The following is a 27,369-nucleotide window of genomic DNA, read 5'->3' as shown; positions in this document are numbered from 1 at the left end:
AGCATCATTACATACATTAGTCAGGTAGGGTGTTATAATTGACTGGAATTGTTTATAGTAATCTCCCGTGAGACCATTCGGACCTGGCGATTTATTAGAAGGCAATTTTGATATTACTGTTGATAATTCACTTGTTGTAAAGGGGGCATTGAGAGCCAACAACTGATATGGGGAGAGAGTGGGCAATTTAATGTCGTTCAAAAAGGAATTTATTTCCTCAGCAGTAGGTTGGGATGTTGTAGTGTCGTCTTTTAAATTGTCCAATGAGCTATAGTAATGGCCGAAAGCATCAGCTATGGATCGGGGATCGATAAGCTTGGCATTAGTGGCTGGGTGGAAAAGATGTGGAATTTATTATTTTGGCATGATACCCTTTGATTTTTAAGTTTTGTCCGTTTTGATAGGTGCACTTCCTCTATGTTTACATACCCCTCCGAGCACCCAACACCCAGTGGATGCCTAGGTGGTAACGAAAGATAGAGGAAGTGCACCTATCAAGACGGATCGCACGAACTCGCTGTTCGCAGGAGATAGGCCCACTGCTATAGGCCTCCATGTGAGTGCATGTGCATGTGATATATTATCTTCCATACCTGCAGTCACAGTATTATGCCATATCTGCCCTTGTCTTTCACTTTCAACATGACCATTTGATGTGGAGATTTTGATGTCACCTCTACCCTGCTGAGCCTGTGAACATACAGTGTTTAATTGGTTTTAGGCTGTCCGTGCTATGGCCTGGAGTTGAGCCTTTTACACCACTAGAGGTGTGCGCACCGAAGTCTGCTCTTCTACCACGGGATACTCCCTTGGGCCTCTATTATCGTTCACAGTGCACTTTAAGACTTTATTTGTGTTATTTGACTTTTTTACCTTATTACGGTCCCACATCTTCCCTCTTCTGGGACTTCTGGGACTCCATTTGGATTGTGTTATATTTGAACTTTCTGGCACTATCCACATCAACTAAGCTGTTTGGATTTACATGCTTCTCATGTTTGTGATGTTCACTATTTAATTTAATTATAGTGTATGTTAATATCTAATTTATGCTTATTGCTGTTCACCATTACTGACCCACAGACCTCCCACCCTCACTGGTTTTAGCGATTACTCAGTGGTGGGTTTTTGCTATTCACTTCCCTGTGCATCTGCTCTTTCCACTTCCTCACACAGCGCAGTCACCATCATTTATTTCAGGTTTGCTGTTGTGCCATGTTCTTTCCATTTAGTTATGCTAGATTTGATGGTGCTCCTAGGGATCATCAAAGATTTGGATATTTTTTTATAACCTAACCCTGACTTGTACTTCTCAACAACATTGTCCCTTACTTGTTTGGAGAGTTCCTTGGTCTTCATGGTAGCGTTTAGTTAGTGGTAACTCTAGCTTAGGTGTTGCAGCCTCTGGGGCCTTTCAAGAAGGTGTGCATATGTAACGACAGATCATGTGACACTTAGATTGCACACAGGTGGACATCATTTCAATAATTATGTGACTTCTGGAGGTAATTGGTTGCGCCACAACTTTTTATGGGCTTCATAACAAAGGGTGTGTATACATACGCACATGCCAATTATCATTTTTTTATTTCTAAAAAATATTTTTATTTATATATTTTTCTAATTTTTCTTTACCAACTTCTATTATGTTCGGATCCATCACATATAATTTAGATTAAAAACACATTGAACTAAAGGCTGTAATGTAACAAAATAGGTAAAAAAACAAGGGGGGTCAATACTTTTGCAAGGCACTGTACTATAAATGACGTCACCAATCCCACACGTGTCCTAGAAGGACGGGTTCTGTTTGTTTGTCTGTGTGTCACTAAACCTAAGGGGCGTGTTTATTCCAATAAATTGTACACCATATGGAGCATTCAGTTTCTTTGGAGAAATCCTCACATTTAACACATTGACAAGGGGTGATCCTGTGTATAAGAGTAACCGGATCTGGAGAAAGGCTTTGGCTGGGCTAAAGCCACTGGTACAACCAACCCCTTGTAATGAGGGGTCCACAGGAGCTGGTAAGTGAGTTTTTCAGTTTTTTGTTTAAGATCACTAAAAGGTGGTGGTGGATGGGGAGATCGACACCAGAAGTTTATAACATATTATCACAACACTTGTAGACTGTTTATCATTTTTAATCAGAATGTTTTACATTTGTTTGATTAGCGCAATCATATATATTTTTTATACTATAAATGTATTTTTACCAGAGTGTAATAAAAAGGACAACTAGCTCAACAAGCTGCTCAGTTTTTTTTCTGGGGATAAAAGTTATCTATTTATTGTCTGCAGATTGCAGCTTTTTAGCATTTCCTGCCACCACTTTAAGATTTCCCAAGTCTGTTCATCATGAATTTGGAGCATTATCCTTGCATAAAGTTTGATCATCAATAATCTTTTCTGTGTATGTTGACAGATTTGACAACATGCTTGAAGCAGCGTCAAGAAGCTCTGGCAAAGAAGATAATTGGTCTTTATATTCCACAATGTGATGAAAAGGGCAGTTACCAACCACAGCAGTGTCATACCAGCACCGGGCACTGCTGGTGTGTTAGCACAATGGGTGCAGAGATTGCTGGCACAAAAACCCCACGTGGACAAACAAGAGTTACATGTGAAAGGCATGGTAAGTCTCCATTCTAAAACTTGAAACACACAAAACAAACAAAATGTTTATACTGTTCTTATATATATATTTATAAATAATATATACTGTGATATATATATATATATTATATATATATATATATATATATATATATATATATATATATATATATATATATATTAAGTTTATTGAAATTTAATTAATACACATATTTATTACAAATCCTTAAAGGGGTTGTAAAGGTAAAAAAAATCTTCTCTAAATAGCTTCCTTTACATTAGTGCAGTGCTCCTTCACTTACCTCATCCTTCGATTTTGCTTTTATATGTCCTTATGTCTTCTGAGAAATCCTCACTTCCTGTTCTTCTGTCTGTAACTACACACAGTAATGCGACACTTTCTCCCTGGTGTGGAGAAAGCCTCTTGAGGGGGCGAGCAGGAGGGTCGGGACGCTATCTACTTTGCAGATAGAGAAAGGAGCTGTGTGTTAGTGGGCGTCCTGACACTCCTGCTCGTCCCCTCAAGAGGCTTTCTCCACACCAGGGAGAAAGTGTTGCATTACTGTGTGGAGTTACAGACAGAAAAACAAGTGAGGATTTCTCAGAAGTAATAAGGACATTTAAAAGCAAAATGGAAGGATGAGGTAAGTGAAGGAGGACTGCACTAAGGTAAAGGAAGCTATTTTGGATTTTTTTTTTTTACCTTTACAACCCCTTTAATACTAACCACATGACATAATGTTCCTAAGACACATACACACAGTTTCACAAATCACTAGAAGTTGTGTGGCACTACGGCTGCACCCACACTTTAGCTGAGCATCTTTGGTAGTTTTACCGGCTTTTTTTCAGCCGTTTCGCTTGAGTGTTTCTTATTTTAAGTTTTAGCCAATGTTTTCATGTGTTTTCATTGAATTCTATTGTGGCCAAAAATACTTGAAGCTTGTACTTTTTCAGATACAAGCGTCAAGCCACACTACACTTTTGATGTTGAGCTTATTGGAGGTTGATGCTACAAAATGCTCAGCTGTGAATGGGGCCTGTAGGCAGCCCACCAGCTCAAGCCAAGCTGTCGATTGGCTTTCACAAACACTGCTGCCGGGCTCATCCATCTTACAAACCACTCAGCGTCTGCTACCCTCTCTGCCATTCCCTCCATTGGCTGCCAACAAATTAAATTCAAGATACTAACTTACAAAGCCATCCACAACTTGGTCCCCAGCTACATCACTAACCTGGTCTCAAAATACCAACCAAATTGTTCTCTTCGCTCCTCCCAAGACCTCCTGCTCTCTAGCTCCCTCGTCACCTCATTCCATGCTCACCTCCAGGACTTCTCCCAAACCTCTCCCATCCTCTGGAATGCTCTACCCCAATCTGTCCGACTATCTCCTACTTTGCCCACTTTCAGATGATCCCTGAAAACTGTTGTCTTCAGAGAAGCCTATCCTGCCCCCACTTAACAACTGTACATTTATTTTGTCCATTAACACATCTTCCACAGTTATTACGTCTTGTATCTCCTGACCCTCCCTCTTAGAAAGACATGTTTGGTATATTTACTCAATACAACATCATCTTTATATTATACCAAAAATGTGGATATTGTGTTTGTGTGCACTAAAATTCATATGCGTATTTTTACCTCAAATTTTGTGTTTGATTTGACTGCGCAAATATTGTGTGGCATGAAAAATTGGATCAGCAATAGGGCCTCTGCTAACACGCACAGGCGTATAACACGCACCCTAACTTTAATTTCCTGTACACACGATCGGTTCATCCGCTGAAAACGGTCTGATGGATTTTTTCATCAGATATACAATGAAGCTGACTTTCATCAGTCTTGCCTACACACCATCAGTTAAAAAACTGATTGTGTCAGAACGCGGTGACGTAAAACATGACGACGTGCTGAGAAAAATTAAGTTCAATGCTTCCGAGCATGTGTTGACTTGATTCTGAGCATGCGTTGATTTTTAACCAATGGATTTCCCCACAGACGATCGTTTTTTTCTATCGGTTTTTTAACCATCAGATGATTTTAAAACAGGTTCTAAGTTTTTTCACCGATGGGAAAAAAACGTTGGGGCCCACACACGAGAGGTTCGTCTGATGAAAAACGGTCCATCAGACCGTTTTCATCAGACGAACCGATCGTGTGTACGCGGTATAAGAGGGAAGTTTCAGAAAAAAAGCCCCCTGCATATAACACATAGGCACAGTTTACCCTCTATTTTCAGAGTAAAAAAGTGAGTGTTATACGCCATTAAATACAGTAATAAAAATCATGTGTTCTAATAACTGTGATATGTTATAGATTCCTAATTCCTAAAAAATATACGTGAGTTCACAAAAAATATATTAGTGATCCTATGAAATAAACATATGTCTGTTAAATCCAATATGTAATAATAAAAAACTTTAGTCAATCAAGTGGAAAAAGCTCCTTTTAAAACAAACAAAAAACAAATCAATATAGAAGTCCAAAACTGTAATAGAAGATAACTATCTGCAATACATGTCCATAGTTTCTCCCAACGTGACTTGTGCAAAATGCAATGGTGACACTTAATGCAATTGCTGTGCACGAAAACTTCTCTGTGCGCCCCTTTTGTTTATGCACTCACCAGAAACCCCTACCCCTGCAGGGGTGAAGAGCGTATAATCAGATATGCCTCTGGTCCCGGTATCCAAGCGATAGATATGACCTCCTACTCCTTAGCATTGTTTGTGGGTGCAAAAACTGGAAGTTTCCGGAAGTGACGTAAATGTGTACCAAGTCCCGCCTTACGCGTTTCGTCATTGGACGTCTGAGGTACCACAGACGATGTCTAATGACTTTCTTACAGCAGTAATGCATTGTTCCTTATTTTACTGCTACTATTTCTGGACATTTATGCCCTTATGAGTGTGTTCTCTGTAATCTCTGATCTTTCCTGTATTTGTTGACAGACTTGCCGAAATGCTTGAAGGAACGTCAGGTAGCTCTGGGAGGAGACAAGAAAGTAGTAGGTGGTTTTGTTCCTCAGTGTGATGAAAAGGGCAGTTACCAACCACAGCAGTGCCATGGCAGCACCGGGAACTGCTGGTGTGTTAGTGCGATTGGCGAAGAGATTGCTGGCACAAGAACTCCACCTGGACAAACACCAGCTACATGTGTAAAACAAGGTAAGACTCAGTTCTACAACTTCTCTTCATATCTTTGTCATACAAATAATTTATATCATCCTATTGATTGACTATGGAGAGTTTTTTGGTGAGTGAGGGCTTAGAAGATATTGTCTTGCAGGCAATATGGGAATTATACTTCCTTCTTACAAAGGCCGCCAAGTTCTTGTGATATCACCTACACCTGTTGTCACTCTAGCCTTAAAATAACATAATCAGAGTCATACTAGGCACACCAGCTGAAAGGAAAATGGTTTTGTTGTTGACCTGGGATGGACCTGCAAAAGACTCCTTTGAAAAGGAAAAATTATAGAGAAAGCTTGCCCACTCAGCTTGGTTTTAGGTGCACAAGCCCAGTCAACAAATATATATAGCTATATTTACTTACTAATAACAGAAGCTCTGCTTCCTGATTGTTGCTTTCAGATACTCTTAGACCCCTTTCACACTGGGGCGGTTTGCAGGCCAAGGGCTTTCACACTGGAGCCGTGTGCTAGCAGGACAGGGCGGTTGGGGCGGTGAAGAAGCGGTGTGATTACCGCTGCTCCGCCACTCCTGCCCATTGAAAGCAATGGGACACTGCGGCTATACCGACAGCAATGCGCCTCTACAGAGGTGCATTGGCAGCGGTATTAACCCTTTTTCGGCTGCTGTTTGGTCCGAACTTCTGTTCAGACTGAAGACTGAGCTTATCCCTACTGAACACCTCACCCAGTGCTGTATTATGGCCTAGGCCGGCACTTTGCGGGGGTGGCAAAAAAGCCAACCCCCCCCGAACCCCCCTCCTCCCACACGGAGGGCCGCACAGCTGAATCTCGGAGCTCAGTGCCATGACAAGTTTCGGCACTGAGCTTCGGTAATTGCTCAGTCTATGATGCGCTAGTGCAGGCACCCGGGACATCTGCCTCCCGGGGTCCCGCAGCGTTGATCGGCTTTCCAGAGCAGCCGTCCCTCTCTCCACTGACATCCGCACACACTCTTCGGCTCCTCCTCCCCCTCGGCTCTAATGTTCCTGTGTACACAGCCAGGAGGGGCCAAGAAGAGACACAATTTCAGTGAGAGGGAGAGAGCCGCGCTGCTGGTATGTGCAGGGGGGCAAATAAGAGGTGCACACATGGAGTGATGGGAGGGGATAGGGGATATGGGGATATGTGCTGGGGATTGATTTGTGAGGGAAGAGGATATGTGCTAGTGGGGGGTCTGATCCCCCCCCTACTAGCACATATCCTCTCCCCTCCCCCCACTAGCACATATCCTCTCCCCTCCCAAATCACTCCCCAGCACATATCCCCACCCCCTCCAAATTAAAATATGCCACTGTGTCCCTCTGTCCTCATCCCACCTGTCCCTCTGTCCTTGTCCCTCTGTCCTCATCCCACCCTGTCCCTATGTCCTTGTCCTTCTATCCTTATTCCACCCTGTCCCTCTGTCCTTGTCCCTCTGTTCTCATCCCTCCCTGTTCCTCTGTCCTTGTCCCTCTGTCTTCATCCCACCCTATCCCTCTGTCTTTGTCCCTCTGTCCTCATCCCACCCTGTCCCTCTGTTCTTGACCCTCTGTCCTCATCCCACCCTGACCCTCTGTCCTCATCGCACCCTGTCCCTCTGCACTTGTCCCTCTGTCCTCATCCCACCCTGTCCCTCTGTCCTCACCCCACCTCTGTCCTCATCCCACCCTGTCCCCCTGTCCTTATCCCACCCTGTCCCTCTGTCCTCATCCCACCGTGTCCCTCTGTCCTCATCCCACCGTGTCCCTCTGTCCTCATCCCATCGTGTCCCTCTGTCCTCATCCGAACGTGTCCCACTGTCATCATCCCGCCATGTCCCTCTGTCCTCATCCCACCCTGTCCCTCTGTCCTCATCCCACCCTGTCCCTCTGTCCTCATCCCACCGTGTCCCTCTGTCCTCATCCAACCGTGTCCCTCTGTCCTCATCCCACCCTGTCCCTCACTCCTCATCCTACCCTATCCCTCTGTCCTCATCCTACCCTGTCCCTCTGTCCTCATCCCACCGTATGCCTCTGCCCTCATCCCACCCTGTCCCTCTGTCCTCACCCCACCCTGTCCCTCTGTCCTCATCCCACCCTGTCCCTCTGTCCTCATCTCACTGCATCCCTCTGTCCCCATGGTGTCCCTCTGTCTCCTCCTTATGGCGTTCCCCTGTCCTCATCCCACTTTGTCCCTCTGTCCCCTCCCCATGGCATCCCTCTGTCCCTTCCCCGTGGCGTCCCTCTATCCCCCCACTGCGTCCCGCTGTCCTCTTCCCATGGTGTCACTCTGTCCTCCTCCCATGAAGATGACAGGGCGAGTCTTAAAAAGGAAGGTGTGTGGTCTTGACAGGAAGGGGTGGGTCATATATAAATTAGGGGGTGTGCAAGTTTAGTCAGGCCTATAGGGCAGCACAAAACTTAAATACACCACTGACCATACCTACTATATGACCAAAAGTATGTGGACACTCCTCTAAATTATTGAGTCCAGGTGTGTCCAGTGTACGGTCCTGTTCATGAATGTATAAACTTAAACACACAAAAAAGAAAGGTTTCAATAGAACAGGCTTTCTTTCTTTAGGCACTGAAAGTGGTACTGTACCATTATTTTGCAAGGAAATTTGGTGTTTTACATTGTAGGCCTGTAATTCTTAGGAATAACTCACTTAAATCTGTCCGAACAAGAGTCTAGTAGACATCTCGGGTATGAAAACGTTTGAAAAACAAAATCATATATTATAAATAATTATAACAAATAATAATATAATTATATTAAAAATTATTTAATAATGTAATCAACTCAAAATTACTGAAATTTGCTCAGTTGCAGAATTGTCGCTGTCATTACTTTTACGTTTTTATGACGAATTTCCCCACAAATCGCTATCGCTCAATTCTGCAAGTGATTATACTTTATTTTCTCTGTTTTGTAACTGGTCTAAAACCACTTTTGACATAAAGGGACGCTGTTTCGTTGCTATGGACAATCTCCAGTTTCCAGGCAGAAAGAACAGTTTTTATTATATAAAAGTACATGCAGGACACTAGGAAGACCACTAGGGACAAAGGGGGTGTGTATTTTTGTACATACAGTACTTTAATCTGTAAGATTACAGTATACTGTATGTATTGTGTTTATTTACTTTTTTGAATTTGGCGCCGTTCTCTGCCCCCGTGCGTCGTAACGTCGCAGGGAACGGAGCTCGGCGGCACACAGGGACACTGTAAATCGTGTGGAGACACCGCTCGATCACACAGCGCGGCAGCATCGCAGGATCCAGGGACAAGGTAAGTAAACCTTGCCTGTGACTGCTGCAAGGCGATCCCGAGTCTGGCTCGGGGTTACCGCTTTTGGTAATGAAATACCACCCCGAGCCAGACTCGGGAATTCCGCCAGGGGGGTTAACGTGGTGCTCAGAATGCCACCCTTAAAGAAAGCTAAAAAGATATTTGATGTCATGCTGCTGGCTTTGCTAAGTGGTGCTGAACCTTGAACTCTGTAGGCATCATCAAATAGGTGATTCATCGGCCACAGCTCAAGGAACCCCTAGCCACCTCTGGAGGAACCCCAGGGTTCCACGGAACCCTGGTTGAGAATGGCTGCAATAGAATGTTGCAAAGATTAAACTTAAAGTGGTTGTAAAAGGTGAAGTTTTTTTTTTACCTTCATGCATGATGGTAAAAAGTGTTCTTCAATGTATGACCAACTTTAGGGTTCATCACAAGCGCCTCTCACAAGCTCTGGCCTTTTTGCTAAACTATCAAATGCACAAGCTTCAGTGGATAGTATAAGCTTTGACTTTTGACGGTTGGGTGGTAGGGGATGGGGTTTAGCACTGGCAAGGAATAGTCCCAAAATGAAGAAAAGTTGTGTGACCCTAAAATGTTATACCAAAAATGTGGATATTGTGTTTGTGTGCACTAAAATTCATATGTGTATTTTTACCTCAAATTTTGTGTTTGATTTGACTGCGCAAATATTGTGTGGCATTAAAAATTATATCAGCAACTATTTCATTCTGCAGGGCCTCTACTAACACGCACAGGCGTATAACACGCACCCTAACTTTAATGTTCTGTACATGCGATCGGTTCATCCCATAAAAATTGATTTTTTCATCAGATATCCAATGAAGCTGACTTTCATCAGTCTTGCCCACACACCATCAGTTAAAAAACTGATTGTGTCAGAACGCGGTGACGTAAAACACACCGACGTGCTGAGAAAAATTAAGTTCAATGCTTCCGAGCATGCGTCGACTTGATTCTGAGCATGCGTTGATTTTTAACCAATGGATTACCCCACAGACGATCGTTTTTTTCTATCGTTTTTTTAACCATCAGATAATTTTAAAACAGGTTCTAAGTTTTTTCACCGTCAGACCGTTTTCATCAGACGAACCGATCGTGTGTACGCGGTATAAGAGGGAAGTTTCAGAAAAAAACTTTCCACAGCCCCCTGCGTGTAACACGCAGGCACAGTTTACCCTCTATTTTCAGAGTAAAAAAGTGAGTGTTATACGCCATTAAATACAGTAATAAAAATCATGTGTTCTAATAACTGTGATATGTTATAGATTGCTAAAAAATATACGTCATTTTACAAAAAATATATTAGTGATCCTATGAAATAAACATATGTCTGTTATATCCAATATGTAATAATAGAAAACTTTAGTCAATCAAGTGGAAAAAGCTCCTTTTATAAAAACAAAAAAAAAATCAATATAGAAGTCCAAAACTGTAATAGAAGATAACTATCTGCAATACATGTCCATAGTTTCTCCCAACGTGACTTGTGCAAAATGCAATGGTGACACTTAATGCAATTGCTGTGCAAGAAAACTTCTCCGTGCGCCCCTTTTTGTTTATGCACTCACCAGAAACCCCTACCCCTGCAGGGGTGAAGAGCGTATAATCAGATATGCCTCTGGTCCCGGTATCCAAGCGATAGATATGACCTCCTACTCCTTAGCATTGTTTGTGGGTGTCCACATAAAACTGAAAAAACGGGCACTCAATGGCATAAATCCAGTTAAAATAACATTTATTTTCAAATAAAAAAGGACTCTTTAAAATAAGGAGCTCCAAATGCCTTGATTCGTACAAGCGTGTAAACAAATTACGGGTCTGGACGGTGTGTGTTCCACAGACCACAGTGCAAAAACTGGAAGTTTCCGGAAGTGACGTAAATGTGTACCAAGTCCTGTCTTACGCGTTTCGTCATTGGACGTCTGAGGTACCTCAGACGATGTCCAATGACTTTTTTACAGCAGTAATGCATTGTTCCTTATTTTACTGCTACTATTTCTGGACATTTATGCCCTTATGAGTGTGTTCTCTGTAATCTCTGATCTTTCCTGTATTTGTTGACAGACTTGCCGAAATGCTTGAAGGAACGTCAGGTAGCTCTGGGAGGAGACAAGAAAGTAGTAGGTGGTTTTGTTCCTCAGTGTGATGAAAAGGGCAGTTACCAACCACAGCAGTGTCATGGCAGCACCGGGAACTGCTGGTGTGTTAGTGCAATTGGCGAAGAGATTGCTGGCACAAGAACTACACCTGGACAAACACCAGCTACATGTGTAAAACAAGGTAAGACTCAGTTCTACAACTTCTCTTCATATCTTTGTCATAAAAATAATTTATATCATCCTATTGATTGACTATGGAGAGTTCTTTGGTGAGTGAGGGCTTAGAAGATATTGTCTTGCAGGCAATATGGGAATTATACTTCCTTCTTACAAAGGCCAAGTTCTTGTGATACCACCTTCACTCTAGCCTTAACCACTTGGGATCCGCGCTATGGACAAAAGACGTCCACAGCGCGGCTCTCAAGTGCCGGGTGGACGTCCCTGGACGTCCTGTTGTTGTTGTTCCCCGTGCGCGCAGCGGGGAAACAACGTGCCCGGCGCATCGCTCGGGAGCCGATGCGAGTGCCTGGCGGGCGTGATGTCCGCCAGACACACACGATCGTCGGTAACACATCAGGACGTGGAGCTCTGTGTGTAAACACAGAGCTCCACGTGCTGTCAGGGAGAGAGGAGACCGATCTATGTCCCTTTACATAGGGACACAGCATCGGTCACCTCCCCCAGTCACCCCCCTCCCCCCACACAGTAAGAACACAATGAGGGAATACATTTAACCCCTTCCTCACCTACTAGTCTTAACCCCTTCACTGCCAGTCACATTTATACAGTAATTAGTGCATTTTTATAGCACTGATCGCTGTATAAATGTGAATGGTCCCAAAATTGTGTCAAAAGTGTCCGATACGTCCGCCGCAATATCGCAGGCCTGACAAAAAAAATCGCAAATCGAAGCCATTACTAGTAAAAAAAAAAAATCATAAATCTATCCCCTATTTTGTAGGCGCTATAACTTTTGCGCAAACCGATCAATATACGCTTATTGTGATTTGTTTTTTAACAAAAATATGTAGAAGAATACGTATCGGCCTAAACCGAGGGAATTTTTTTTTTTTTTTTTTAAATTGGATATTAGTATAACAAAAAGTAAAAAATATTGTGTTTTTTTTCCAAATGTTTTTTTTTTTTTGTTTATAGCGCAAAAAATAAAAATCGCAGAGGTGATCAAATACCACCAAAAGAAAGCTCTATTTGTGGGGAAAAAATTAAAAAATATAATTTGGGTACAGTGTTGTATGACCGCGCAATTGTCATTCAAAATGTGTCAGCGCTGAAAGCTGAAAATTGGTCTGGGCGGGCACGAAAGGGGTTTAAGTGCCCAGTAATGAAGTGGTTAAAATAACATAATCAGAGTCATATTAGGCACACCAGCTGATAGGAAAATGGTTCTGTTGTTGACCTGGGATGGACCTGCAAAAGACTCCTTTGAAAAGGAAAAATTATAGAGAAAGCTTGCCCACTCAGCTTGGTTTTAGGTGCACAAGCCCAGTCAACAAATATATATAGCCATATTTACTTACTAATAACAGAAGCTCTGCTTCCTGATTGTTGCTTTCAGATACTCTTAGACCCCTTTCACACTGGGGCGGTTTGCAGGCCAAGGGCTTTCACACTGGAGCCGTGCACTAGCAGGACGGGGCAGTGAAGAAGCGGTGTGATTACCGCTCCTCCTGCCCATTGAAAGCAATGGGACACTGCGGCTATACCGACAGCAATGCGCCTCTACAGAGGTGCATTGGCAGCGGTATTAACCCTTTTTCGGCTGCTAGTGGGGGGGGGGTAAAACCGCACCGCTAGTGGCCGAATACCCCCGCAAATCCGACGGTAAAGCGCCTCTAAAAATACTTTACTGCCACCGCACCTCCCGCCCCAGTGTGAAAGGGGCCTTATGCTACTGATGAAATGCTCTGTAGGATTGAGAGCAGTCTTCAGTTTCCAATTACAAAAAACACACACAATATGGACAGCCCTCAATCATGTGACTTTAGGTCACATGTTTGGTCCGAACTTCTGTTCAGACTGAAGACTGAGCTTATCCCTACTGAACACCTCACCCAGTGCTGTATTATGGCCTAGGCCGGCACTTTGCGGGGGTGGCAAAAAAGCCAACCCCCCCGCGAACCCCCCCTCCTCCCGCACGGAGGGCCGCACAGCTGAATCCCGGAGCTCAGTGCCACGACAAGTTTCGGCACTGATTTTTCGGTAATTGCTCAGTCTATGATGCGCTAGTGCAGGCACCCGGGACATCTGCCACCCGGGGTCCCACAGCGGTGATCGGCTTTCCAGAGCAGCCATCCCTCTCTCCACTGACATCCGCTCACACTCTTCGGCTCCTCCTCCCCCTCGGCTCTAATGTTCCTGTGTACACAGCCAGGAGGAGCCGAGAAGAGACACAATTTCAGTGAGAGGGAGAGAGCCGCGCTGCTGGTATGTGCAGGGGGGCAAATAAGAGGTGCACAGGGAGTGATGGGAGGGGGATAGGGGGTATGGGGATATGTGCTGGGGAGTGATTTGGGAGGGAAGAGGATATGTGCTAGTGGGGGGTCTGATCCCCCCTACTAGCACATATCCTCTCCCCTTCCCCCACTAGCACATATCCTCTCCCCTCCCAAATCACTCCCCAGCACATATCCCCATACCCCCCAAATTAAAATATGCCACTGTGTCCCTCTGTCCTTGTCCTTCTGTTCTCCTCCCTCCCTGTCCCTCTGTCCTTGTTCCTCTGTCTTCATCCCACCCTGTCCCTCTGTTCCTGACCCTCTGTCCTCATCCCACCCTGACCCTATGTCCTCATCCCACCCTGTCCCTCTGCCCTTGTCCCTCTGTCCTCATCCCACCCTGTCCCTCTGTCCTTGTCCCTCTGTTCTCCTCCCTCCCTGTCCCTCTGTCCTTGTTCCTCTGTCTTCATCCCACCCTGTCCCTCTGTCCTCATCCCACCCTGACCCTATGTCCTCATCCCACCCTGTCCCTCTGCCCTTGTCCCTCTGTCCTCATCCCACCCTGTCCCTCCGTCCTCACCCCACCTCTGTCCTCATCCCACCCTGTCCCTCTGTCCTTATCCCACCCTGTCCCTCTGTCCTCATCCCACCTTGTCCCTCTGTCTTCATCCCACCGTGTCCCTCTGTCCTCATCTCACTGCATCCCTCTGTCCCCTCCCCATGACGTCCCCCTGTCCCCATGGTGTCCCTCTGTCTCCTCCCCATGGCGTTCCCCTGTCCTCATCCCACTGTGTCCCTCTGTCCCCTCCCCATGGCATCCCTCTGTCCCTTCCCCGTGGCGTCCCTCTATCCCCCCCCCACTGGTGCCCGCTGTCCTCTTCCCATGGTGTCACTCTGTCCTCCTCCCATGAAGATGACAGGGCGAGTCTTAAAAAGGAAGGGGTGTGGTCTTGACAGGAAGGGGTGGGTCATATATAAATTAGGGGGTGTGCAAGTTTAGTCAGGCCTATAGGGCAGCACAAAACCTAAATACACCACTGACCATACCTACTATATGACCAAAAGTATGTGGACACTCTAAATTATTGAGTCCAGGTGTGTCCAGTGTACAGTCCTGTTCATGAATGTATAAACTTAAACACACAAAATAGAAATGTTTCAATAGAACAGGCTTTCTTTCTTTAGGCACTGAAAGTGGTACCATTATTTTGCAAGGAAATTTGGTGTTTTACATTGTAGGCCTGTAATTCTTAGGAATAACTCACTTAAATCTGTCCGAACAAGAGTCTAGTAGACATCTCGGTATGAAAACGTTTGAAAAACAAAATCATAAATTATAATATTATAAATAATTATAACAAATAATAATATAATTATATTAAAAATTATTTAATAATGTAATCAACTCAAAATTACTGAAATTTGCTCAGTTGCAGAATTGTCGCTGTCATTACTTTTATTTTTTTATGACGAATTTCCCCACAAATCGCTATCTCTCAATTCTGCAAGTGATTATAATTTATTTTCGCTGTTTTCTAACTGGTCCAAAACCACTTTTGACATAAAGGGACTCTGTTTGGTTGCTATGGACAATCTCCAGTTTCCAGGCAGAAAGAACAGTTTTTATTATATAAAAGTACATGCAGGACACTAGGAAGACCACTAGGGACAAAGGGGGTGTGTATTTTTGTACATACAGTACTGTAATCTGTAAGATTACAGTATACTGTATGTATTGTGTTTGTTTACTTTTTTGAATTTAGCGCCGTTCTCCGCCCCCGTGCGTCGTAACGTCGCAGGGAACGGAGCAAGGCGGCACACGGGGACACTGTAAATCGAACGAGGAGACACCGCTCGATCACACAGCGCAGCAGCATCGCAGGATCCAGGGACAAGGTAAGTAAACCATACCTGTGGCTGCTGCGAGGCGATCCCGAGTCTGGCTCGGGGTTACCGCTTTTGGTAATGAAATACCACCCCGAGCCAGACTCTGGAATTCCGCCGGGGGGGGTTAACGTGGTGCTCAGAATGCCACCCTTAAAGACAGCTAAAAAGATATTTGATGTCATGCTGCTGGCTTTGCTAAGTGGTGCTGAACCTTGAACTCTGTAGGCATCATCAAATAGGTGGTTCATCGGCCACAGCTCAAGGAACCCCTAGCCACCTCTGGAGGAACCCCAGGGTTCCACGGAACCCTGGTTGAGAATGGCTGCAATAGAATGTTGCAAAGATTAAACTTAAAGTGGTTGTAAAAGGTGAAGTTTTTTTTTTACCTTCATGCATGATGGTAAAAAGTGTTCTTCAATGTATGACCAACTTTAGGGTTCATCACAAGCGCCTCTCACAAGCTCTGGCCTTTTTGCTAAACTATCAGATGCACAAGCTTCAGTGGATAGTATAAGCTTTGACTTTTGACAGTTGGGTGGTAGGGGATGGGGTTTAGCACTGGCAAGGAATAATCCCAAAATTAAGAAAAGTTGTGTGACCCTATGTACAGCCTGGACCTAAGATCCTCAGGACGCCACAGGAACAGGGATCAATTTGAATAATAACCCAGGTGCATGCAGACATCAAAAAGAATCTTTAGCATCATCTAGTTTCCAGAAACCCCTTCTTATTCTCCTTTTTACGGTCTTTCCATTGCCACTCTGTACTTTCGAAGCTGTAACTGCATTGCAAATTGCCTTCCCAAGTTCCGACACATCTAGAACTCCACCTGGAAATGGGTCAGAATTGCTGGAGAAATTTTTAAACTTCTCCAATGCAGTCCAGCATGTTAGCACCTACAGTAAGTTTCTTAAAAGTTCAGTATAACTCCAATTGGAGCCCTATTATACTAGACAACTATATATACACACACATATATATATATATTATTTTTGAAATACTGCTTCTTTATTGGAGCTTATTTTTTATTACTTCTGTAATCCCAAATAAATTCTCTCCCAGTGCCTAAAATCAGTTACGATGACCAAACTCTGTAGGGAAATAAAATAGAGTGGTGGTATACTATAAATGTCTTTGCACATGAGTATAATACAATGGTCAACTGGCTCTACAAACTGCTCAACTGTGTATGTTGACAGACTTGTCAAAATGCTTGAAGCAGCGTCAAGAAGCTCTGGCAAAGAAGATAATTGGTCATTATATTCCACGGTGTGATGAAAAGGGCAATTACCAAACACAGCAGTGCCATGGCACAGTGCCAATGTGACCTGAGTGGCTCTATAGCCACCCTATCATGTTTAAAGTGATTACAAATGGTCCTGCCTTCCACTGCAGCCTGCTGCTTTTCCCAGTGTCTCCTCTTCCACTGTGGAGCCAGGCATCATTACAAGCAAACGGGTCGACTGCCGACAGAGGAGAGGAAGGAACATATACTCCAGAAATGACGTGGGTTTCATCACTCACTTTCCTGGCCAGAAGCAGCCGCTGAAACCAGGAGGGAGGACTGAGGTCTAATAGACCCCTGATCTCTCCATAAAGAGTACCTGTTACTGCCCAAGCTATCGCAATCATTGTGATAACAATAAAGTTAAATCTAAAAAAGAGTTGCCTATAGATAATTTTAGTTGCTGTCATTTGTTATCATTTCACAGGCGTATGCAAATTTTAATCTTGATACGTTTCTTATCTATTTACTCAACGCAACATCATCTTTTATATTTTACCAAAGAATTGGGTATTATATTGTCTTTGTGTGCACAAAAATGAATACGTGTATTTTTCCCTGAAAATTTGTGTTTGAATTTTCGCTGCGCAAATATTGTGTCACATGAAAAAATGCAACAACAACCATTTCATTGTACAGGGCTTCTGCTTTCAGAATATATATATATATATATATATATATATATATATATATATATATATATATATATATATATATATATATATATATATATATATATATATATAATGTTTGAGGTTTCTAAGTATTGGTAATTTTCTAGCAAAAAAAGATCTGACTTTATCATGTATGTGAAAAATACCAAATTTGGCCCGGGCAGCAAATGGTTAATTTAAATCAGCTTGTTTTATAAAAAAAGAAATAACTTTTTAAAATTACACAGATGTTACAAAGGGTTTAGATACACCTTAATACGTTTTCACAGCAGTAATGCAGTGTTTCTTATTTTACGGCTGGACATTTATGCCCTTATGAGTGTGTTCTCTGTAATCTCTTATCTTTCCTCTAGAGATTTTGACAGTCTTGCCAAAATGCTTGAAGGAACGTCAGGTAGCTCTGGGAGGAGACAAGAAAGTAGTAGGTGGTTTTGTTCCTCAGTGTGATGAAAGGGGCAGTTACCAACCACAGCAGTGCCATGGCAGCACCGGGTACTGCTGGTGTGTTAGTGCAATTGGCGAAGAGATTGCTGGCACAAGAACTCCACCTGGACAAACACCAGCTACATGTAAAAAACAAGGTAAGACTCAGTTCTACAACTTCTCTGCATATCTTTGTCATAAAAATAATTTATATCATCTCATTGATTGATTCTGGAGAGGTCTTTGGTGAGGGAGGGGTTAGAAGATAGAGGGGGCTATTTACAAATGGCAAAATCCACTTTGCAATACAAGTGCAAAGTGCGCTTGAAAGTGCACTTGGAAGTGCAGTCGATGTAGATCCGAGGGGGACATGCAAGGAGGATAAAAACCAGCATTTTAACTTGTACATGATTTCATGATAAAATCAGCAGAGCTTCCCCTCATTTCAGATCCACCCCTCAGATTTACAGCGTCTGCAATTCCAAGTGCACTATCAGTGCAATTTGCACGTCTAGTTTGCACTTGTAGTGTAAAGTGGATTTGCCTTTTGTAAATAGCCCCCATTGTCTTGCAGGCAATATGGAAATTATACTTCCTTCTTCCAAGTTCTTGTGCTACCACCTACACCTGTTGTCACTCTAGCCTTAAAATCACAAAATCAGAACACAGAGTTATATTAGGCACACGAGCTGAAAGGAAAAAGGTTGTCACTCAGGTGTATCAGAGAGCTGGAAAGCCCCTTATAAATGTTCTTGTTGAAAAAAGGATTGTTGTCCTGGGATGGACCTGCAAAAGACTCCTTTGAAAAGGAAAAAATAAAGAGAAAGCTTGCCCACTCAGCTTGGTTTTAGGTGCACAAGCCCAGTCAACAAATATATATAGCCATATTTACTTACTAAATACAGAAGCTCTGCTTCCTGATTGTTACTTTCAGATACTCTTAGACCCCTTTCACATTGGGGCGGTTTGCAGGCTGAGGGCTTTCACACTGGAGCGGTGCGCTAGCAGGACTGCTCCAAAAGTCCTGTGTGACGAGACCCCTTGCTCGCCAGGTCCTGCTCTCCCGACACTCCTCTGCTACCAGTGAGTCAGCTTGCAGATTGCAGCGTCTGATGGTCCAGTCATCCAAGGTTCCGGGGTCCGAACTACAGCTATGTGCCGTTCAGACCCATTAAGAACAAACACCAGGCAGGCTGTATGTAAGTTCAAACAGGACTCTTTATTTTCAAGTACACAGCACACTTTTATACAGAATTTGGAACATCCCACTCCCAACAACCGCTTTCCTATTGGTCAATTGTAAAGTATGCAGTCTTCACTCAGGTCCTCCTTGACCATGCAAATGAGGACTTGAAATAGTCAACAGGGATTGGTCCAATAGCTTGGATAGAAAGACTTGTGTATTGAGACAGAAGCCCCAGGGGGTAATCAATGTACACAATAACCCGGTCTACTTAATTACTACCTCTGAGAGGTTACATTCCTTTTAGACAATAGAATGCTAATTCAATACAGCTGACAGGCTTCTAACCTTTAGAACAATACAAAGTCCCTTAGCGTAAACACATACATCTTCAAACATACATAATAGATTTAATTAACCTTCAATCCCCAATTCTAGCCAGACGGACTGGCTCCGACACCCGCTCTTAACCTGCAGAACACAATAAAAGGTATTCCACAAGCTGGTTCCACTTAGCATTTCAAAAGCCGGTGTCCTTGCATTGAATGTCCCTCTCCTGTGTAACAGATGTCAAGTAGAAACACTTTAATATCTCAAGATCCATGACATTACTTCCCCTGGGAAACAGTCCAACAGCCGCAGTGGGACCCAAACGGGTCAACTCGAGGATGTTGGAAAAGTAGTCTTAAAGTTCCAGGACGGTCTGCTGGGATGACCCATCTGCCTTCCTGTTTTGAGGTCCTGGCCCATAATCGGATGGCAAGAGGCTCACATTCAGTCCTCTCCAAAAGCCCCTGTCCCGGCTAGGTCTGTCACACATTTCCCCCTTTGGCAGGAGACTAACACTGGGAGAGATCCCAATTCCGGTACCCACCCAGTACCCCAGATACCTTGTCCCAAACAGAGCATTACTCACCCAGCCAATCTCTGCCTCTCTCAGAGAACACGCCTGCCGCTGGGGAGAGGCCTGGACTGGCCCTTCTCCCTGGAGTCCTTTCAGCCGCTGGAGAGAAGACAGGCTGGCTGGGCTCAGTTCATCATGTTGTTGGGGATCTGGGCCAACTGGCCACCATTCCTGGGGTATACCAGTGGAGACTGAAGTCCCATCCACTGATGCTAGGTGAAAATCCCCCGGTGCTTGCAAAGCAAAGCCGACATCCTCCTGTCTCAGTGCCGCACCATTTTCTGGGGTTGTGTCAGTGGAGATCAGAGTCCCATCCACTACCACAGGAACCCCCTCTCCTGTTAGTTGAGAGCAGAGGCCCGGGGCACTCTGCTCTGTTGCCAGCTCTTCCGCTGGGCTGCTGTGAGTGGAGACCACAGTCCCATCCACCGATATCCGCTCAAGCTGTAGTGGTGTGCAGCAGCCAGTAGCATCCTGCCCTGCTGCCAGTGATTCAGCTGGGAGTAACAGCTTTACTACCTCAGCTTGTTGCTGGGGAGGGGGGCCAACTTCCCCGGCTCCCTGGAACTCCACAGTTGGTTCCGGTGCTGGGCAGAGATTGCTAGCACTCTGCCCTGTTGCCAGCACTTCTGCTGGGGGGATGAACATTGGGGTAGTGTCCAATTGCTGGGGAGGGAGAATTGCTTCCTCTACTCCCGGTGGGGATATCTGCTGTTGAGGCAACAGCTCACGCAGATCCTCTCTCAGACTCTCCGGATCCACCTCTTTTTCTGATGCTGGGCAGATGCCAGAGGCACTCTGCCCTGTAGCCAGCGCTTCTGCTGGGGCACCCGATGAGATACTCTGGACTTGCTGCTGAGCATCATTTCCCAGCCTTCCAGCGGCTGTCTCAACTCCCCTTTCTGAGACCTTCATGCTATTAAGTTGTCTCGCTGCCTGGGGGACCTCTGGTGCGTTCTGGCATTCTAGCGCTCGCAGTGCCCTCTGTATCATCGCTGCTTCTTCCAGTGCGGTTAGGACGGGAAAACATAGGGTCACCCCTGGCCCCATTTGCTCCTCATCTTTTTGACTGTCTGCTATTTCTCCCAGAAAGTCCCGAGCAACGGGAGCCCCACCCTGCTGCTGAGCAGAGTCTAGCAGCTGTCTGTAGGCGGTCTCCAGCTCCTCTTGCCGCTCTCGTTCTCTCTGTTGCCGCTTATCCTGTTGCTGGATGTCTCTAATGGCCTCCTGTATGACGGTCTCTGACGGGTTAGTACCATATAATGCCAACCGTTGTCGAACTCGTTGCTGGAACAAGTCTTCAACTGACCGTGGTCCTGCATCACCATCCCTCTGATCCATCTCGGCTAGCGCAATGATCAGGGTGGCCTTGTTCTTCCCACCGGTCCCTCCACGGCTCTCAAGCAAGTCTTTTAGCATGGTTCTCCTGCAGGCTGCATAGCTGGTCATTCATGGTGGTGGTTTGGAGTTGTCCCAGTAACTGGAGAGCAAATCCCACCGCTGCCAACCAATGTGACGAGACCCCTTGCTCGCCCAGGTCCTGCTCTCCCGACACTCCTCTGCTACCAGTGAGTCAGCTTGCAGATTGCAGCGTCTGATGGTCCAGTAATCCAAGGTTCCGGGGTCCGAACTACAGCTATGTGCCGTTCAGACCCATTAAGAACAAACACCAGGCAGGCTGTATATAAGTTCAAACAGGACTCTTTATTTTCAAGTACACAGCACACTTTTATACAGAATTTGGAACATCCCACTCCCAACAACCGCTTTCCTATTGGTCAATTGTAAAGTATGCAGTCTTCACTCAGGTCCTCCTTGACCATGCAAATGAGGACTTGAAATAGTCAACAGGGATTGGTCCAATAGCTTGGATAGAAAGACTTGTGTATTGAGACAGAAGCCCCAGGGGGTAATCAATGTACACAATAACCCGGTCTACTTAATTACTACCTCTGAGAGGTTACATTCCTTTTAGACAATAGAATGCTAATTCAATACAGCTGACAGGCTTCTAACCTTTAGAACAATACAAAGTCCCTTAGCGTAAACACATACATCTTCAAACATACATAATAGATTCAATTAACCTTCAATTCCCTAATTCTAGCCAGACGGACTGGCTCCAACACCCGCTCTTAACCTGCAGAACACAATAAAAGGTATTTCACAAGCTGGTTCCACTTAGCATTTCAAAAGCCGGTGTCCTTGCATTGAATGTCCCTCTCCTGTGTAACAGATGTCAAGTAGAAACACTTTAATATCTCAAGATCCATGACATCCTGCTAGCCGCATCTTTGGGGTGGTAAAGGAGCAGTGTGATTACCGCTCCTCCACCACTCCTGCCCATTGAAAGCAATGGGACACCGCGGCTATACCGCCAGCAATGCGCCTCTGCAGAGGCGCATTGCCAGTGGTATTAACCATTTTTCAGCTGCTAGCACGGGGGGTAAAACCGCACCGTTAGTGGCCGAACATCTGCACACACTCTTCGTAGGGTTGCCACCTCATCCCTTTAAACCCGAACAAATATGAATTACACAGGTTCTGAGGCTGATTTAATGCAGAGAAGTCACCAAGTGAGTTTAATTACCACCCTAATTAGCCACAGAACCTGTGTGATTAATATGTGTTCGGGTTTAAAGGGATGAGGTGGCAACCCTAACTCTTCGGCTCCTCCTCCCCCTCGGCTCTAATGTTTCTGTGTACACAGCCAGGAGGAGCCAAGGAGAGACACAATTTCAGTGAGAGGGAGAGAGCCGCGCTGCTGGTATGTGCAAGGGGGGGGGCAGATAAGAGGTGCACACATGGAGTGATGGGAGGGGATAGGGGGGTATGGGGATATGTGCTGGGGAGTGATTTGGGAAGGAAGAGGATATGTGCTAGTGGGGGGTCTGATCCCCACCTACTAGCACATATCCTCTCCCCTCCCCCCACTAGCACATATCCTCTCCCCTCCCAAATCACTCCGCAGCACATATCCCCATACCCCCCCCCCCAAATTAAAATATGCCACTGTGTCCCTCTGTCCTCATCCCATCTGTCCCTCTGTCCTCATCTCACCCTGTCCCTCTGTCATTGTCCTTCTGTCCTCATCCCACCCTGTCCCTCTGTCCTGATCCCTCCCTGTCCCTCTGTTCTTGTCCCTCTGTCCTCACCCCACCCCGTCCCTCTGCCCTCGTCCCTCTGTCCTCATCCCACCCTGTCCCTCTGTCCTTAACCTACCCTGTCCCTCTGTCCTTATCCCACCCTGTCCCTCTGTCCTTATCCCACCCTGTCCCTCTGTCCTTATCCCACCCTGTCCCTCTGTCCTCATCCCACCATGTCCCTCTGTCCTCACCCCACCGTGTCCCTCTGTCCTCATCCCACCGTGTCCCCCTGTCCTCATCCAACCGTGTCCCTCTGTCCTCATCCCACCCTGTCCCTCTGCCCTCATCCTACCCTGTCCCCCTGTCCTCATTCTACCCTGTCTCTCTGTCCTCATCTCACTGCGTCCCTCTGTCCCCTCCCCATGGCGTCCCCCTGTCTCCATGGCGTCCCTCTGTCTCCCCCCCCACAGCATTCCCCTGTCCTAATCCCACTGTGTCAATCTGTCCCCTCCCCATGGTGTCCCTCTACCCCCCCATGGCGCCCCCTGTCCTCATCCCACTGTGTCCCTCTGTCCCCTCCCCATGGCATCCCTCTGTCCCCTCCTCATGGCATCCCTCTGTCCCCTTCCCATGGTGTCCCTCTGTGCTCATCCCACTGTGTCCCTCTGTCCTCATCCCACTGCATCCCGTTGTCCTCTTCCCATAGTGTCCCTCTGTCCACCTCCCATGAAGATGACAGGGCGGGTCTTAAAAAGGAAGGGGTGTAGTCTTGATAGGAAGGGGTGGGTCATATATAAATTAGGGGGTGTGCAAGTTTAGTCAGGCCTAGGGCAGCACAAAACCTAAATACACCACTGACCTTATATACTATATGACCAAAAGTATGTGGACACTCCTCTAAATGATTGAGTCCAGGTGTGTCCAGCGTAGGGTCCTGTTCATGTATGTATAAACTTAAACACACAAAAAATAAATGTTTCAATAGAACAGGCTTTCTCAACCTTTTCACCCTAGAGGAACCCCAAAAATAATGTTCATTGTTTAAGGAACTCTTACTAAAAACAATTTAACAGGGTTCAATAGGAACAATATACCTTATATTGGTGATCAATAGGAAGAATGTCCCCCTTAACGTGGTGCTCAGAATGACACCCTTAAAGACAGCTAAAAAGATATTTGATATCATGCTGCTGGCTTTGCTAAGTGGTGCTGAACCTTGAACTCTGTAAGCATCATCAAATAGGTGGTTCATCGGCCACAGCTCAAGGAACCCCTAGCCACCTCTGAAGGAACCCCAGGGTTCCACTGAACCCTGGTTGAGAATGGCTGCAATAGAATGTTGCAAAGATTAAACTTAAAGTGGTTGTAAAAGGTGAAGTTTTTTTTTTTTTTTTACCTTCATGAATGATGGTAAAAAGTGTTCTTCAATGTATGGCCAACTTTAGGGTTCATCACAAGCGCCTCTCACAAGCTCTGGCCTTTTTGCTAAACTATCAGATGCACAAGCTTCAGTGGATCGTATAAGCTTTGACTTTTGACAGTTGGGTGGTAGGGGATGGGGTTTAGAACTGGCAAGGAATAGCACCAAAATGAAGAAGAGTTGTGTGACCCTATGTACAGCCTGGACCTAAGATCCTCAGGACTCCACAGGAACAGGGATCAATTTGAAAAATAACCCAGGTGCATGTAGACATCAAAAAGAATCTTTAGCATCATCTATTTTCCAGAAACCCCTTCTTATTCTCCTTTTTACGGTCTTTCCATTGCCACTCTGTACTTTCGAAGCTGTAACTGCATTGCAAATTGCCTTCCCAAGTTCCGACACATCTAGAACTCCACCTGGAAATGGGGCAGAATTGCTGGAGAAATTTTGAAACTTCTCCAATGCAGTCCAGCATGTCTCCAATGCAGTCCCAGTGCCTAAAACCAGTTACGATGACCAAGCTCTGTAGGGAAATAAAATAGAGTGGTGGTATACTATAAATGTCTTTGCACATGAGTATAATAAAAAGGTCAACTGGCTCTACAAACTGCTCAACTGTGTATGTTGACAGACTTGTCAAAATGCTTGAAGCAGCGTCAAGAAGCTCTGGCAAAGAAGATAATTGGTCATTATATTCCACGGTGTGATGAAAAGGGCAATTACCAAACACAGCAGTGCCATGGCACAGTGCCAATGTGACCTGAGCGGCTCTATAGCCACCCTATCATGTTTAAAGTGATTACAAATGGTCCTGCCTTCCACTGCAGCCTGCTGCTGTTCTCAGTGTCTCCTCTTCCACTGTGGAGCCAGGCATCATTACAAGCAAACGGGTCGACTGCCCACAGAGGAGAGGAAGGAACATATACTCCTCCCTCTCCCCTGTGACGAATAAATCCAGAAGTGACGTGGATTTCATCACTCACCTTCCTGGCCAGAAGCAGCCACTCAAACCAGGAGGGAGGACTGAGGTCTAATAGAACTGTTACTGCCCAAGCTATCGCAATCATTGTGATAGCAATAAAGTTAAATCTAAAAAAGAGTTGCCTATAGATAATTTTAGTTGCTGTCATTTGTTATCATTTCACAGGCATATTCAAATTGTAATCTTGATACGTTTCTTATCTATTTACTCAACGCAACATCATCTTTTGTATTTTACCAAAGAATTGGGTATTATATTGTCTTTGTGTGCACAAAAATGAATACGTGTATTTTCCCCTGAAAATTAGAATTTTCGCTGCGCAAATATTGTGTCACATGAAAAAATGCAACAACAACTATTTCATTGTACAGGGCTTCTGCTTTCAGAATATATATATATATATATATATATATATATATATATATATATATATATATATATATATAATGTTTGAGGTTTCTAAGTACCGGTCATTTTCTAGCAATTTTTTTTTTACTTTTTCATGTATGTGAAAAATACCAAATTTGGCCCGGGCAGCAAATGGTTAATTTAAATCAGCTTGTTTTTAAAAATAAATAAATAACTTTTTAAAATTACACAGATATAACAGAGGGTTTAGATACACCTTAATGCTTTTTCACAGCGGTAATGCAGTGTTCCTTATTTTACTGTTGCTATTTCTGGACATTTATGCCCTTATGAATGTGTTCTCTGTAATCTCTGATCTTTCCTCTAGAGATGTTGACAGTCTTGCCAAAATGCATGAAGGAACGTCAGGTAGCTCTGGGAGGAGACAAGAAAGTGATAGGTGGTTTTGTTCCTCAGTGTGATGAAAAGGGCAGTTACCAACCACAGCAGTGCCATGGCAGCACCGGGTACTGCTGGTGTGTTAGTGCAATTGGCAAAGAGATTGCTGGCACAAGAACTCCACCTGGAAAAACACCAGCTACATGTGTAAAACAAGGTAAGACTCAGTTCTACAACTTCTCTGCATATCTTTGTCATAAAAATTATTTATATCATCTCATTGATTGATTCTAGAGCGGTCTTTGGTGAGGGAGGGGTTAGAAGATAGAGGGGGCTATTTACAAAAGGCAAATTCACTTTGCAATACAAGTGCAACGTGCGCTTGAAAGTGCACTTGGAAGTGCAGTCGCTGTAGATCCGAGGGGGACGTGCAAGGAAAATAAAAAACTGCATTTTAGCTTGCACATGATTTCATGATAAAATCAGCAGAGCTTCCCCTCATTTTAGATCCACCCCTCAGATTTACAGCGACTGCAATTCCAAGTGCACTGTCAGTGCAATTTGCACTTCTCGTTTGCATTTGTAGTGGCTTTTCCTTTTTGTAAATAACCCCCATTGTCTTGCAGGCAATATGGAAATTATACTTCCTTCTTCCAAAGGCCAAGTTCTTGTGCTACCACCTACACCTGTTGTCACTCTAGCCTTAAAATCACATAATCAGAACACAGAGTCATATTAGGCACTAGGGATGAGCCAAACCCCCTCTCCCCCCCCGTTCGGTTCGCATCAGAACCTGCGAACAGACCAAAAGTTTGTGTGAACTTTAGAACCCCTTTGGGGACTCGAACGTTTGAAATCTAAAGTGCTAATTTTAAAGGCTAATATGCAAGTTATTGTCCTAAAAAGTGTTTGCAAACCTGCGTCCTGCTCCTGGGGACATGTATCAATGCAAAAAAAAGTTTTAAAAACTACATTTTTTTCGGGAGCAGTGATTTTAAATGACTTTTTATCCTTCAGAAATGACACTTTGTGCAGGGACAGTTCTAAGCACGGGAAACAAGCGCTGCTTTACAGGCATACTTTACACACCCCCTAGGTATGAAATTTAAAGGAATATTTCACTTTTATTGTTTCA

The 27,369-nt window shown here is 44.7% G+C and overlaps 1 protein-coding gene across 14 annotated transcripts in view; it reads left to right on the top strand.

The window, feature by feature from the left end:
- The window catches only part of LOC120936435 (thyroglobulin-like), a 115,028-nt gene that overhangs the window by 24,038 nt on the left and 63,621 nt on the right, over window positions 1-27,369 (top strand). For 8 of the 14 annotated variants that reach the window (XM_040348758.1, XM_040348766.1, XM_040348756.1 and 5 more), the window contains exons 4-8: window positions 2,426-2,635; window positions 5,572-5,787; window positions 11,150-11,365; window positions 17,840-18,067; window positions 26,224-26,451. In XM_040348758.1, coding sequence (XP_040204692.1) covers window positions 2,426-2,635; window positions 5,572-5,787; window positions 11,150-11,365; window positions 17,840-18,067; window positions 26,224-26,451 — 1,098 coding nt within the window. The remainder of the gene's footprint in view (window positions 1-2,425; window positions 2,636-5,571; window positions 5,788-11,149; window positions 11,366-17,839; window positions 18,068-26,223; window positions 26,452-27,369) is intronic. The other 6 variants (XM_040348767.1, XM_040348765.1, XM_040348761.1 and 3 more) reach the window with 4 other exon arrangements.

This window comes from Rana temporaria, chromosome 4 (genome assembly GCF_905171775.1).
Source record: "Rana temporaria chromosome 4, aRanTem1.1, whole genome shotgun sequence".
NCBI lineage: Eukaryota > Metazoa > Chordata > Amphibia > Anura > Ranidae > Rana > Rana temporaria.
The sequence above is the reverse complement of the archived record's forward strand: the minus strand, read 5'-3'. Positions and strand labels throughout refer to the sequence as shown.